At 34.8% G+C, this 15,735-nt stretch overlaps 2 protein-coding genes and 1 long non-coding RNA gene across 43 annotated transcripts in view; 2 read left to right on the top strand and 1 right to left on the bottom strand.

Moving 5' to 3' along the window:
• The window catches only part of LOC130715082 (B-box zinc finger protein 18-like), a 39,949-nt gene extending 31,574 nt beyond the window's left edge, over nucleotides 1–8,375 (top strand). For 33 of the 41 annotated variants that reach the window (XM_057565091.1, XM_057565104.1, XM_057565103.1 and 30 more), the window contains 3 exons: nucleotides 114–204; nucleotides 317–400; nucleotides 640–8,375. The gene's annotated coding sequence lies outside the window, so the exon portion shown is untranslated. Of the gene's footprint in view, nucleotides 1–113; nucleotides 247–316; nucleotides 401–639 lie in introns of all 41 variants that reach the window. The other 8 variants (XM_057565121.1, XM_057565122.1, XM_057565117.1 and 5 more) reach the window with 8 other exon arrangements.
• On the bottom strand, nucleotides 5,537–6,884 carry LOC130712405 (uncharacterized). Its single transcript, XM_057562239.1, has 3 exons — nucleotides 6,793–6,884; nucleotides 5,903–6,131; nucleotides 5,537–5,797 (listed from the first exon to the last, which is right to left on the bottom strand). Exons 1-3 carry the CDS (start codon nucleotides 6,882–6,884, stop codon nucleotides 5,537–5,539), a joined length of 582 nt encoding a protein of 193 aa, XP_057418222.1.
• An 817-nt stretch (nucleotides 8,376–9,192) lies between the features above and the next one.
• Nucleotides 9,193–10,753, top strand: LOC130715086 (uncharacterized). Its single transcript, XR_009011550.1, has 2 exons — nucleotides 9,193–9,908; nucleotides 10,203–10,753. It is a non-coding gene; the product is annotated as an uncharacterized LOC130715086 (long non-coding RNA).
• The last annotated feature ends 4,982 nt before the right edge of the window (nucleotides 10,754–15,735 follow it).

Below are 15,735 nucleotides of genomic sequence, written 5' to 3'. Positions count from 1 at the left end.
AGGTTTTTTTGTTAATTTGTGTTTCTCTTCTATTTCTAAATTGATGTGCTTGTTTCTATGGATGGCATAATCAACAACAACCTCTACAAATTGCCGAAATTCTTTAATCATAGGCCTTCTCCGTATTGTGGTAACCAAGAAGTCGACATTTTGAATGTGCTTCCCGTAGACAATGGTGGAACCTTAGAGCTTCTTTATATGCAGGTAAAGAATGATGGGGGTGTGTGTGCTACAAATCTGGAACAGGTAAGGAGATGAAGGCCCACCTGTCTTTTCAAGTAAAGTTGCTTAATTTCTTATTCATGTGAATTTGCAGATGGTTTTCTATATCCTTGATGCTTGGAATTAGACGAGCAAGATCGCTGTGCAGGGATAACTTCAAATCTTGTAGATTTATTTGGTAATGTTTCTCTCTTTTCTTTTATTTGGACATTATGATTTTCATGATAACATGCAAATTGGGAGGGGTGCCTCAAAGTTGTGATTTTTAAGCATAAGAAAATTTCAGATTCCTAAGTAGTTAACGGAAAGAATAAGAAAATTTCAGATTCCTAAGTACTTTACTATTATTTAAGCCATGGTATCCATGTAAAAGTTTTACACCAGGCCACTGACACTGGATTATCTATTGTTGAGCAGATTTTGTTATTCCGGAGGGATGGGTCATTTCTTCCAGCAGTTCATTTAGATGTTCATGTGTATAGTGGAGCTCTAAACTTCAATCCTTTCATATAGTTGGAACCTGAAACGAGGTTAGTCCATTCCTTATTATATCATATCTTGTAAATCAATAGACTTTTCTGTATTGATAATTTAAGGGCTGACCCTTTTGCTGAAAATTATCAATGCGAGTAGCTTAGACGAGAAGGTTAAACATGTGAAAAATGACCCTAAAGTCGTGGAATGCTTATTTTGATCTTAAACCCTAGTTGTCATTTCAAAAATGATAATTTGAGTCCCGACCCTTTTGACGGAAATCATGAATGTGAGTCCATAAATCGGATCCCTATGACGCGATGGTTAATGACGTGAACAATGACCCTAAAGTCGTGGGATGACTAATTCTCATTATGGACCCTAGTTGCCTTTCAGATAATGATAATTTGAGGGCTAACAGTTTTGATGGAAATCATTATCACGAGTCCCTCAAACGAGCCCCTTAAATAAGATGGCTAATCATGTGAACAATGACCTTAAAGTTAAGGGAATGCTATTTTAGATTATGGACCATTGTTGCCTTTCAGATAATAATAATTTCAGGGTTGACTGTTCTGATGGAAATCATCAATAAATAAGTCTCTCAAACGAGATTGTTAATCATGTAAACCATGACCTTAAAGTCATAAGAATGCTAATTCTGATTATGGATCCTTGTTGCCTTTCGATTAATAATAATTTTGGGTTGACCCTTTTGAAGGAAATCATCAATGCGAGTCCCTAAACAAGTCCCGAAAACGAGATGGTGAATCATTTGAACAATGACCCTAAAGCCATTAGATTGCTTATTCTAATTATTGACCCTTGTTGCATTTTTAATAGCAATTTGTGAGATGACCCTTTTGACGGAAATCATCATTGCGAGCCCCTAAATTTAGTCCCTAAATTCTGAAGGTTAATCATATGAACAATTATACCAAAGTCGTGAGATTGCACATTTAGATTATGAGTTTATGACCCTTGCTGCCTTTCAAACAATGATAATTTGAGGGCGGACACTTTTTATGGAGATCATCAATGCGAGTCCCTAAAACAAGATGCTTAATGAAGTGAACACTAAGACCCTAAAGTCCCAAGAATGCTATCTCTGATTATGGACCCTTGTTGCCTTTTGAATAATAATTTGAGAGATGATCCTTTTGACGGATATTATCAATGCGAGTCCCTAAAATAAGTCCCTAAATCATGATGGTTAATCTTGTGAACAATGATACCAAAAGTCGTGAGAATGAGAATACTTATTATGGACCGTTGTTTGTTTTTGAATGATGATAATTTGAGGTCTGGCCCTTTTGATGGAAATCATTAATGTGAGTCCATAAAACACGTCCTTAAAGCGAAATGGTTAATCATGTGAACATTGACCCTAAAGTAGTGAGATGTCTAATTCTCATTATGGACCCTTGTTGCCTTTCGGATAATGATAATTTAAGGGCTGACCCTTTTGATGGAAAGCATCAGTGGATTTCCCTAAACAAGTCCCTAAAACAAGATAGTTAATCATGTGAACAATGATCCTAAGGTCGTTAGATTGCTAATTTTGATTATTTACCCTTGTTGCCTATTTAAAATAATTTGAGTGATGACCCTTTTGACGGAAATCATCATTGCGAGCCTCTAAATTATGATGGTTAATCATGTGAACAATGATACCAAAAGTTGTGAGATTGCAAATTCAGATTATGGACCCTTGTTGGCTTTCGACTGATGATAATTTGAGGGCAGACCCTTTTGAAGGAAATCATCAATGTGAATCTCTAAAATTAAATAGTTAATCTTTTAAACAATGAACCTAAAGTCGCAATAATGCTAATACTATTTATGGACCCTTGTTGCCATTTGAATAAAAATTTGAGAGATGACCCTTTTGACAGATATTATCCATGCGAGTCCCTAAATTATGATGGTTAATCATGTGAACAATGATACCAAAAGTCTTGAGAATGAAAATTCTTATTGTGGATCGTTGTTGGTTTTCGAATGATGATAATTTGAGGTCTGACCCTTCTGACGGAAATCATTAATGCGAATCCATAAAATAAGTCCCTAAAGCGAAATGGTTAGTCATGTGAACAATGAAACTAAAGTCGTGAGATGGCTAATTCTCATTATGGACCCTTGTTGCCTTTCGGGTAATGATAATTTGAGGGATGACCCTTTTGATGGTAATCATCAATGCGAGTTCGTAAAATTAGTTCCTAAAACGACATGGTTAATCATGTGCACAATGACCATGATGTAGTGAGAATGCTATTCTGATAATTATTTGCGGGTAGTCATTTTTTATGGAAATCTTCAATAGTAATTGCTAAAACAAGATGGTTAATCAATGTACCTTAAGTTGTGAGAATGATAATTCTGATTATGGACCCTTGTTACCTTTCAGATAATGATAATTTGTGGGTTGACCGTTTTGATGGAAATCGTTAAAGTGAGTCCCTAAAACGAGATGGTAAATCATGTGAACAATAACTCTAAAGTCGTGAGAATGCTAATTCTTATTATGGACCCTTGTTGCCTTTTGGATAATGATAATTTGAGGGTTGACGCTTTTGATGGAAATCATTATAGTGTGTCCCTAAAACGAGATGGTGAATCATGTGAACAATGTGAGAATTCTAATTCTGATTGTAGACCCTTGTTGCCTTTTGAATAATGATAATTTGGGGACATTGTGAAATTATAGAGAGCACTTGGTCTGTCTTTGATAAAGACTTCAACGGTTGCAACTGCTTGATTGGCGGTGTGTTTGTCTCAGCCATTTTGGGAACCCAAACTTTCATTTGTCCAGCTGTCTATTAATTAGCCATTTCTGCTTCAAGTTCATAAATGGTGGTGGGCCTTATCTTGATGTCTTGGAGTCACATCTTTGATCTCTCTTGAAACTCAAGAATAGGACCTCCCCGTGTCATGAAAATGTCTTTTCCCCTTCTAGAGAATATCAAGAAACTTCATACATTGACAATCTCGAAGATTAGCCTCTCCATCTTACTTTTAATTTTGAACTTCATCTTACGTACATTTACAAATAATGGATTCAGGTACGTTTTTACTTCTAATTCGTATTCTAAAGAATTGAAATGGTCTTTATAAAATTAAGAATTTAGTTCATCTCATACATTTCAATAGTGATGAAATGATTGAATCTTTTCATTCTCAAAGTATCCAAATTCTACACTAAGCCCTAACCAAATAGGGGAGAACTCTTCTGTTCATATTCTTGGTCTAGAATCAACCATTACGCCATTTTAGTCGTTGGTCCCTCCACACTACAATACTGAACAAGGATATGTTGTTGGGCTTAATATGCTTAGAAAGGTATATCTAATTCAATGACTTTTTTTATTGAATAATTGAATGGCTATGACAGAGAAAAATAACTATGATAATAGGCCCAAGTCGAGGCCCAAGCACAGAGGTCCACTGTGTTAAAGAGAACTAGCTTAATTAATTTCTAGCCCATCTGGTGGTTGTTTTAATAATCCAAACCCAACCTAACGAGTTTAGATATTATATCAATATTGAACAAGTGAAAAATTCTGACAACACTTATTTAACGGTTTTTTTTCTTTCTGATTTAGCGAAGTTTATATATGGACTCCATTTCCAATTTAGTAGAATCTACATAATTTTCAACCATTTAAAGAAAATAGCGTCGAAAAGAGAATGTTAAAGTGAGTGTTACGTAGTAGCACTTCCTCTTGAGCAGTTTAATTATTGAGATGTCTTCAGTCTTCTTTGAAAGAAATGTCTCATGTGATGCATTAAATTAATTGATTCAATAATTAAATAAATGAATGTATTGTTTGATATTTAAGTGAAGTGACATAACTCTTGAATAAAGAGATATGACTTTATATGAAAGAAAATAACTATTGATGAAGGACTTAAAACATTGTCTCTATCTCTGCCCATAAAGTAAAAGTATGTCTCTATAATTGTCATCACGAATGAAAGAGGATAGAAGGAACGGAAGGAAATAGAAGAGTTTCTCCATTTTTGAAGAACATAGAATCTACACACATTCTACAAGATCAAATGGGATCAATCACACTCATGAATAGAGGTTAGTACTCCATAACCATTCTTATTGTGTGAAGACTGAATTTTTAAGATCCATCTTCTACATGCTTTATGCTTTAGTATGATTAAGTTTACAAACTCTACTAAGAACAACAACAATAAATTGACAAAGAAAATCAGGTGCCAAAAGTCCAGAATGAGCTGCATTATACACCTTCTAAAAAAATTGTCAAACCCCTGTTCTATACAACAACAATGTTGGAGCAGCGGAAGTAAAGTAGTGGAAAATATAGGAGAAGACTTGAACTTTTTATTTTTCTGATTTTCTTAATGAAGAACTTACAATGCTTCTCTATTAATACTAGAGAATAGAGAAGATAAAAGGATGTAACTCATGCAATTACATAAAAGACATTAACCTCTAACATTATTACGTTTGTAACCATTAAGTATTAATATGCTTGTAACCCCTAAGAAATGCATAAAGACACTTAAACAAAATGTAACAAACAATTGCAAATTAACTATCATTTAACAAACAATGAACTTAAAAATGAAAAATCAGGCCACTAAATAAATGTCTACAACTAATTCTCATCCATGCATAAGGAATAAAATTCCTGCTGCATATTCTCCACTAGCTAACCTAAGATTAGAAGGTCTTATATTCTTGTGGTTCCAATTGCCTTGAACAGTAAGCACAAGTGCTAAAACTATTACTACCTACCTGTCAGATTGAAGCATCTCCTAGCACATTACAGACACCATAAATGCATCCATGCTAATTGCCTTTCATTTAGAAGCGTTTTACCTTCACAATGTGCTTTAGGTTGAAGCTACGGATTATCTTTCTGACATCCCTCCTAATGGAGAAGAATGCTGAGAGTAGCACAACATACATTGCTGGATAGATATGGATACCTGTATCATGACTGAAACCAGATTTTCCCATAATCAGACCCCACATCAGAAGTAGTATTCCAAAAAGGCTCATTCTCCCCGGTTTTATCAAACCTGCTATTGCTCCTCCCACAGCCAAATAGCTTCCAGCCAGAACCTGCAAGAGGGACCCAAAATGAAAATGAATACCAAAGCTAAACTTTTCAGGGTGTTTATCAATACTAGTAGATGCATTGTTCTCAGTAACTAATCAATTGTCAACCTCAAGGTGTTGGAGATCAGATGTGGCAGACATAGCTCTTGCCCTAAAATTATGCAACTTGAGCAAATTTGCATAGGTTGGGATGCTTTTCTGCTTGCAAATTGCCTTTGCAAAAGCACCAGGGTAGAGAAGAGTCTTCACTATGAAAAGAGGGAAGACCTCACTTGCAATTAACTGAGAAGATGTCACTTCTAATGGTGTCTTACATATTCCCATTCTACATGGAACCCTGTGTAATAAATGGGGGCACTTTGAGAGTATCATCACCATAATGCAAATAGAATTTAAAAGCAATACTTTCATAACATGATGAATGCGTCGAGATACAAGTTCTCTCAACAAAGAATCCCAAAGAGGTAAATCCAACCTCCGGCAAAACAAAAAACAAACAAATCAAAGTACACGAAACCATTCAAAAGATAGAAACCCATAATACTTTTAGAACTATATTTCAAGCTTTTGTGGGGTTAATAATTGCAGGAATAAAGGGTTCCACACATACATTATTATCATGACCCTGAATCAGAGGGGACAATGCAATAATGAACCCAATTAATATTAGTATACTAGGAGTAATTTATAACAATGAGTGGATTTTGCACCTCTTTCTGTTAGTCCAATGAGGTGCTCTATGAATTGCTCTAAATCAAAACATCAGAAAACTAGTGCACAAAAATTGAAAGATACACATTGGAAGAAGGTACATTAACCCCAACATGTGGAAATTTAATCCAAAATAATCTGATTTCAAGAAAAATACAATCTTGTTTCTGACAGAAGATTAAAAAAATTAGAAAGAAAATGACAAGAAACACAGTCTTTGGATACAAACAAAAATTGAAACAAGAGGCACATTACAAAATAGGGATTTAAGGGAAATGGTGTGATACCTAAAAATGGGAATTTGGAAAATGACGATAAAGAAATACGTTGAAAAAGCAATGGAGCTTATGAGGGTGGCCAATCTTGTAGAAAAAGCCATTGCAGCATTTTGGATTTCTGTTGATTGAAAGGCTTTGTTTGTTTTACGTGAAGAAAGTGAGGGAAATAAAAAAAAAAGATGAAGAAGAAGAAGAAAAGAGTGATATTGTTATGCAACAATTATAGACGAAATGTAAGAACATAAGGATTCACCGTAATTTTTGTTGACTGAATTCCAACTATTGTACAGTAATTAAATTTCAAGATTAAATATAAGATGAAAATGTAGGCCATTTGTAACAAATAGCATGCATTGCTCCAGGCATCTATATTTGTATCTCGAAGAAAAAATAATTTAATTCCATAAATATAAATATTAAAAGGATTTATATCTTGACTATTATTGAATATAATAAAATTTTGTGTGGTTGGGATCTTGTTTGGTGATCCATGGAATTTTTCTGGGATTTCTTTAGGCGTTTTATCTTTTATGGTCGGAGTTTTTGTTCAATCCACGTTGTAGATTATAACTTACTGGGGATTTGTACTTTACAATCTTTTTTCAGATTGTTCATGTATCAATATAAATCATTTTTCTTTCGGGGAAAAAAATCACCAACACAATTGACCTCTAACATAAAAAATCAACCAAGTTCAAATTATTTAGCATCTTCCACGATCTATGCATCTTACATTCACCCAACAAATAACTACCGACAAATCACTTTTAATAATAATATGCCTCATATTATAATGTTGACAAAATAAAAAAGCATGTAAAATAGTTTTTACATCCACTTCAAATAAACAATAAAAATATCATTATTTATTTTAAAACTTATAATTACGATTTAAAATTATTCAATTTTAGAAAAAGAGGTACCTTTAATTTAGAAATGGAGTTTCCAAGATTAGTTTAAAATATCTGCATTTTTTGTAGTTTTTATTTTATATTGTATAAAAAAAATTATATAAAAAGGATGAGGTAGTTGTCTATATATAACAAAGATTCCAAGCCCACAAAAGTTTAAGGAAAGGAAAATGGCTCTGTTTGTAAGAAGTTTTCTTTTACTTTGCATGTTTATGTTACCATCAATCTGCAATGGTGCTTTTCATAAAACACATGTGAAGGTCATAAATTCTTTACATGGAAATTTGGATCTAACCATTCACATCAAGTCTAAAGATGATGATCTTGGAGTGCATGTTCTCCATCCGGGTGATTTCTATGAATGGGGTTTTAGAACCAGCTTTATTGCCTCAACATTATTCTTTGGTACATTTCAATGGGAAAATGTCACTAAAAGGTTTGATATATACAAACGAGAGAGGGATGAGCCAACATGCTCAGTGTGATTGGTTTATAAAACAAGAGGGGCCATGTTTCAACGCAGTACCCGCGAGCCCTCAATGTTATCCATGGAATAGTACTTAGAAATTGTTTGTGTTTGACTTTCGTATAAATGGATTGATTGTACATCCAGGATTGACATAAGTAAAGAGAGATGAATAAAATTAAAAAAATCTTTAGTATATATGTTTTCATTGTTTTCATGGTTAGATTGATTTGTCAATTTCTACTTTATTTGTATATTTATTTTTCCATTTTCTTCTCATGATTGTGACTTGGAAACCCCGGGCGTCTCCCCTTCTCTTCTTTCCTCCTGAAACTAGTATTCCCTTCTCTAGTTTCACACACCACTATGAGACCATCGAAGACAACACCAATCACTACCATGTGGCACAGTGTGAGAATTGGGGCTTCGCATAGCAATTAGCAAGTCACATGGTCACGTTACATCACATGATCATGATTAGATCTAACAATAATGAATTTTTCTTTCAGTTATATTTCACTCGCTTTTCTCTATGTAGCGCATGACAACTATAGCTATCGTCAAAGTTCCTTTTTCTCCTTGCATATTTACTCCTACATAGTCACATTACGTCACCTACATTAATGTAATATCCCCTATTTTATAAAATATTTTTATTTTACGAGAAGGGATCAAGCTACGCTAGGAACAACTTATCAAAGTTACTCCACTTGATAATTTTTTATATATTCTTTTTTGATACAGCTCATAAAGAGAAAAAAAGACGGGCAAGCGCCCGAGCTATCTGAATTTGACAAATCCGACCATTGAATTAAAAAAAAAAAATCAACCAGTAGATCAAGTGTAAAAAATTCATAACATTTAAAAATCATTCGATACTTCATCGGCAAATCTTAATCTGATTGATAATATACATATTAAAATATAAATAAATATCGACTATACAATACATAGCTTCAAATTTCTGATTTAACAAAAATTCAATTGTTAGATTTATCAAACTCGTCTCCTTTGAAACGTTATCAAGTGGAGTAACTATTGTTGAGCTACTTTTGAAGTAAGTGATCCCTAGTCAATATCTTTTATTCAAAATAAATATCTTTTGTTTAAAATGGTAATATTTTATTAGATATCTTTACTTTCTTACAAAGTATCTTTTACTTTTAAGGAAAAAAACAAAAAATTAAATGAGGTGTTTATTGCGCCCACTTTTCTTTTTTCTAATTCAACTTAATGCATTGACTTGAAGTGCGTGAAAATAGTCAAAAGGAGGACGGGGCCATTTAAAAAAAAGTTGTGAATTAAAGTTTATATACTTTTGATGTAAATTTTTTGTATTGATATATAATAGTTGTTTGATACGTTCCAAACTAATTTTTTTAAGTCAAGTCCGGATCAATTCCATTAAACTGAAGAGTAGATGTCTATAAAGATAACTTCATCCCACCATAAATTGGATGGGTAATCAACAACTAAAAACGCTAAAACATGAGTTGAGTTATTTACTCTTATATTAACATCTGAAAAGGTAATAGAACTAAATGCATCAGCAATTGTCCTGCAGTCTTGGATGATTAGGTCTATATCATGCCTTCTTCTTTTGTCGTTCATACCACTGATCATGACTAGAGAGACACTGCCTTAAAGCCATGGCGTCCGCCACATTGGGATCCCATTGCTGAGTCTCCAAGTGCGATGTCGCTACAATGAGGCGTGCATTGTGTGAGCGCACCACCATACCAAATCCAGTTGAGTATGCTCCCGATCAGCCGATATCTAAATTAACTTTAATTAGTACATCCCTTAGGAGGTGGAGTCCAGATGTTAGTGCGCAATAAATCACGTTGAATATGTTTGGGTATATATCTTCCCAATCCTTTAGATTGACCATGCCTCTTTACATTGCTTTCACAGGCTCCAGAGAGAAACTAAAGTATAGTAAAATAACACAAGAAATGAGGGTTTGAATTGTGTTCTTGTAAAACTTGAGTTTTCAAACGATTATAAGTTTATAAAATGTTTTTTGCAATCGTTTGGTGCAGCAGATAAGTGCGTGAAGTAATAAACGATGAAAGACACAGGCAATATATCCTGGTTCACCCACAAACGATGGAGCTACGTTCAGTCCTTGGCTTAACCAAGATTTCCACTAAAAAGTTTCAAGGACTTCTCCTACATCAAGTATTCGATAGGACTTCTCCCACAACAAGTATTAGACATGACTCCTCTCAACCAAGTGTTCTACAGGACTTCTCCTAACAAGTATTAGACAAGACTTCTACCAACAACTATTGTTCAGAACTTCACCTAAGATCTTTTTCAAGATCGTTTGGCTCTACAGGGTTCTCTTCTCACAAGAGGGATAGTAGAAATTGCCAAGGACATGAACTACAAAGTGTTTGAGAGAATTTGACTCTGATGTGTACGTTGTATTCTTGTTCTAGAGAGATTTGAGTATGAAGATTTGACTCTTAAGTGTTTCTCTCAAACGATGTGGGGACTTTTTTTTCTTGCTTACTTGAAGAAGATTTTTTTTTTGTATATCGGAAAATACTTGAAGAAGATTTTAATTCAAATAAAAGTTTTAGCTCAATTTCTTGCCTCTGAAAATCTTCATGTCCTCCTTTTTTACTTCAAGAGCTTCTAGGGAATTTGTTGAGAGTTGTTGGAGCGTGTAGAGTATCTTGAGTTCTAACTGTTAGATTAAATGTGTAGAGCACCTGACGAGAAGACCGTTGAGATGTGTTATTTAACACTGAGATGCGTACCCAAAGGAATTGAGTGGATTTTGTGTTCAGGCCATGCAGATTTTAGGAATAATCCAAAGGATCGATGATCTTGTAGTTGTGGTCATATGCATAACAGCATAAGCATTTGCACGATGACTAGAATTTAGAAGGACATGTATATGACGACTTGTTAGAATGCATGGTGCACTCGTGCTAACGTGTTGTGCAGCAAATGAAGCATTTCTTGTGGATGAGCTTTTGTTTCTATTTTTTCTTTTTTGAAAACAGGTGAGAGTGCTCAAAGAAAAATATTAACAGCACTTAAAGTTTATTATTTTCTTTCTACCATTCTCTCGTTAATTTATTGGAATTCATGTGGAATTCACTAATTAAGATTTGGTAACACTCACATAAATTATAACTAACTAGTACTTTTACTCGTGCGATGCACTGGGGATTTTCATTTTAGTTTATTGTGTGAATTTTTTTTATAGGCAAATGTTAGTGGTTAGTTGTTAGTAATTACAAATGTTCTTCCTCAGGGTTCGAACCCTAGACCTCTATCTCTAACACTTATTTCTACCTTAACTCAACCCGTGTGAATTTTTTTTATAATATGTGTTATTTTTATTATGTTAATTAAAAGAAATTTAAAGGATTAAAAGAAAAAAAATTATATATATAAGAAAAAATTGTTTTTTCATGATTAATGTGTTTGTTATATTTTGTAAAACATCAATCATTTTAGTTATTCGTGGTTTTCCCCAATTTCACTAAATGCTACATTATTTAATTTTTTCTATATAACAATTTAATATCTTTTGAAGTCATTTCCGATGTATCAAAAGAAGAATTAAATATGAAATTTTTTTCAATATTAAGGTTGCCTATATTGTGATTGGGATTCGGAATATAACCTCACGATTTCAATGAAGCATAACTTCTCTTGTAGATACATGGGTAATAAGTTTCAAAAAAAAAGATACATGGGTAATTGATGGGTGATATACGTGTAACGATATATGTAAATAAAATAAAAGATTTATTTCTTTCTATTATCACCATACCACCTTGAGTCGTAACAGTAATGCTATTGTAATTGTTTTACTCCTCATGCTAAAGCTATGTGGCCAGTAAGATTTATATCATATTTTTTTTATCCTTCCATTGTTATCATCATTGATGACTCCATGGTAGTTGATTCTTGTGACTTCATTTTTTCAGCTTTTAAATCAATATTCCTTTTGGTAGCAACTTGGAAACTCAATAAACTATTTTAAGTGTTTTGATCAATGTTAGCATAATTGAATCTTGCCAGAATTGGATCTCGTCAGAATTGAATTTAGTAAATGTGAGTTTGAGTGATGTGATTTATGTTTGCATATAGTTACGAAAACGCTATTCCTGTAAGAGAATATTGTTTGGATATCTTTGATTAGAGTTGCTTTTAAATATGTAATGACCAAAATGGGTATGGGTAAGAATATTATAATGAATATATAATTAGTTTATAAATTTAATTTCACTAAATTAATAAACACTTCTTCACTTTCTGCAAGGTGCCAATAGCAATGGCAAGTTGTGGTGCAAGTTTAGTTTGAAGATGCCAATAGCATTGGCAAGTTGCCACTTGTGGTGGCAATAGTGTATAAGATGAGACGCTTACAACAGAATTCCTTCCTCCAATTTGTTCTAACAGATTGGTATCAAGAAAGTAGATCGGCATAACACAGACGAAGGAAATTGAAGATGAAGGGAAAGGGGTAAAACCGGAATCATCAAATACTGGTTGAGAGAAACTATTCTCTCTCATGGAGAAGCTACCTAGAGTTGCTTCAGCCAAATCAGATTCTAGGTGTGACAATCAATTCTCAAATAGAGCATCCAAAAATGTTGATTTGAAGGGAATCCACGTTTCATGACCCAAATCTGATTCTAGGAAGGTGAGTCACGAAACCTTCATTTCAGCGAGTAAGAGCAACCATTTGTCTTCATTAACTTCACATCCACGTACATTTCAAAATAAAAACTCTACATCTACCTAGGCCTTATTTTCGTGGAACTATGATACTTTTTTTACGGGACTTGATAGATGAACAAATAGATGAACAATATTATAAAATAATAAAATTATATCTACAAAAATATCATTAAAAGATAGATAGTAAAACACTTTTGATGTGTTAGTGTGGCACGCTGCTATTGTTGTGACTCTACTTCCATCAAAACCCTCCAATGATAGAGTAAGCTCTAATGGTATTTTGTTTTGTGACAGAAAAAACACTGCATTTCTGCTTGTGGCATGAAGAAACCCTGTCCTCTGCCAATTTCTTTAGTCTTGGTGATATGGTATATTGTTAACAATGTTATAAATGCCACCACTCCATCATCTGAAAGTTCATGATCCAAACAAAGACCAAAGTATTTAGTTGACAATCCAATGACTAAAATTAAGGTTACAACCAACAACTGCTACAGAATAACACCATGAGAAACATCATTTTCGCATAACATGTGAAGAGTTAACTGTTAGATGGAAAGTAAAAAAAAAATTAACAAAACTCTTGAGTCATCCTCTGAGCAGCGTCCTTGGCAAGAACCCTTTCATTTGCCTTTTTTTTTCGCTTGGAACCCATGTTCCCACCACCCCACTTCTTTCTGTACTCATCATACTCGTCATTGAAGCTTTCCTGGAAAGGACTCCAAAACCACAATGAATTCATTTTTGTACTTGAGTTTTAACTTTTAACAGTATAAAACAGAAAAGAAGGAAATGAAAGACCGAAACCTTCAGATTTTTGTTGATATGAAAATTGATATTTGTTCTGTACTAGGGCAAGCTTATGTAAAAGAATGACAGAAAGTAAACCCTAGCAGAGCACTAAAATAGCAAAACTACCATAAAAGGAATATTCTCATTAATGCTGAAAAAGTTGGTTTCGTACAAGTGGATGACCTCCCCTTTTATAGAGGGGGTGGTCATGATATGGATTTTTCCTATATTTGGGCCTGACAATCAGGGCCCAAATCCCCGTACATATAAGACAAATCCAAAGGAATCTTCCAGCTGGCTTGTGGGTCCATCACCTAAGGGAGGGCAATGAAGCTCGTCATGTTGCCTTTCCTGCCATGGCTATCTTCAATGGTTTATTGTTCATTTTGGGCGGGACATAATCTTCTTTATGTCCCGCCCAGTCCACATGCCCCCAAGACATGAGACTCGAGTAATTGAGTCGAAATGTCTTTATCATGTTACCCAGTAGTTCGCCTTTATTGTTTATTCGTTCATCGCCATTTTCACGCTTCGCCACCTTTGTTGCCGTTTCAAAGATATGTCGCCATTAGTTATAACCGTCAATCACGTCTTTTCAACTGACGCACGTATCCTTATTTTCCGGGATTTCGTCATCATTTGTTATAAATGCAATTTTCAGTTGTGCGTCTCGAGGAGTAACGTCTTTTCGCTTCCTACCTTTTCGAATTTCAAATCCCAAAATCCCACGATCTTCCCCCATTCATTCTCTCTCCTCCTTTCTCTCTATAAAAACCCCTTTTCACTTTTCATTTTTCACTTTCTTAAAACTTTTGTCCTGAAAACCTTTTCACTGCAGCTTTCATTCTCTTCTTTGAACTCCGGTGAACCTTTTCTTCCTCCGGCCGTCGTCATTGCGCGGTGCTCCCCTATCGCCGACGTTCTCCTTTCTCAAATCCACAGTTCTTCCCCTGGTTAGTTTTTCTCTTTCCTGAGATTCTTCGTTTACTTCTTTTTTCTCTGACTCTGTTCATCTTCTTTCTTCTTTTGACTCTGTTCATCTTCTTTTTACTTTTAGTTTGTTCATCTTCTTTCTTCTTTTTATGAAACTGCCTCGCATGTCTTTACCAAACGCTAGCCTTTCTTCCCTAGAACTTTCTTCGCCCTCTACGGAGGAAGAAGTTGTCGCCCCCTCTATAATTGAAATTCACTCCTCGCCTTCTACCCATGATGATTCCGGTCCCGCCGGCTCTGTAGACTCAATTCTCTCCTCTAATGGAGATTTGTCTTCACCTGAATGGCGCTCTGACGTGCATTTAGTTGAAGATAAATGTCTGTTGCATTCTATCTGGGGCAGCGTTGGGAGCATTAATTCGCTTCGAATATCTGCTCAAGGGTTTACGAAGATAAATCCCGCCACCTCGAATAATGAAGATCATCTCATGAATGTCCTCCCATGTGGCGAAGATGACTGTGTTCTGTTGCGTAAAGAACCAGCCGATGAATCGCCTGATTTCTTCTTTGTTTATGGCTATTTCTTCTTAGACTTGAACATCAAACTTCCTTTCTCGCCGTTTATATGTCACGTTCTTTCTTTTCTGAATGTGGCGCCCTGCCAACTCCAGCCCAACGCCTGGGGTTTTCTCCGCTGCTTTGAAATTATTTGTGAACACTTGAGTTTCACTCCGACCTATCCTTTGTTCTTCCTGTTCTATAAATCAGTCACCACTAAACCTACTTCTGTGAAATGGGTTCCACTATTAGCCCGTAAGAACATGAGTCGGTTCACCGCCCTTAAAAGCCATTACAAAGTATGGCAGAAGAAATACTTTAAAGTTATGGAGTCGCCCGAAATAAAGAACTTGTTCCGAGATTCCGACAATAACCCCTTCTTCCCTTTTTACTGGACAAAGAACCCTCGCCGAAAAATATCCGTTTCATACGACGCCTTGGACGAATCTGAACAAGGCGTCGCCGATTACCTCCGCACACTACCAGTAATTTCTGGTCACGACTTGATTGAGGCGTCGAAATCCGGCACTTTAAATCAATTTTTTAGTAAGTTTATAATCTTTGTACGTAACTTCTTTTTCT

The sequence above is a fragment of the Lotus japonicus genome, chromosome 4 (genome assembly GCF_012489685.1).
Source record: "Lotus japonicus ecotype B-129 chromosome 4, LjGifu_v1.2".
NCBI lineage: Eukaryota > Viridiplantae > Streptophyta > Magnoliopsida > Fabales > Fabaceae > Lotus > Lotus japonicus.
The sequence above is the reverse complement of the archived record's forward strand: the minus strand, read 5'-3'. Positions and strand labels throughout refer to the sequence as shown.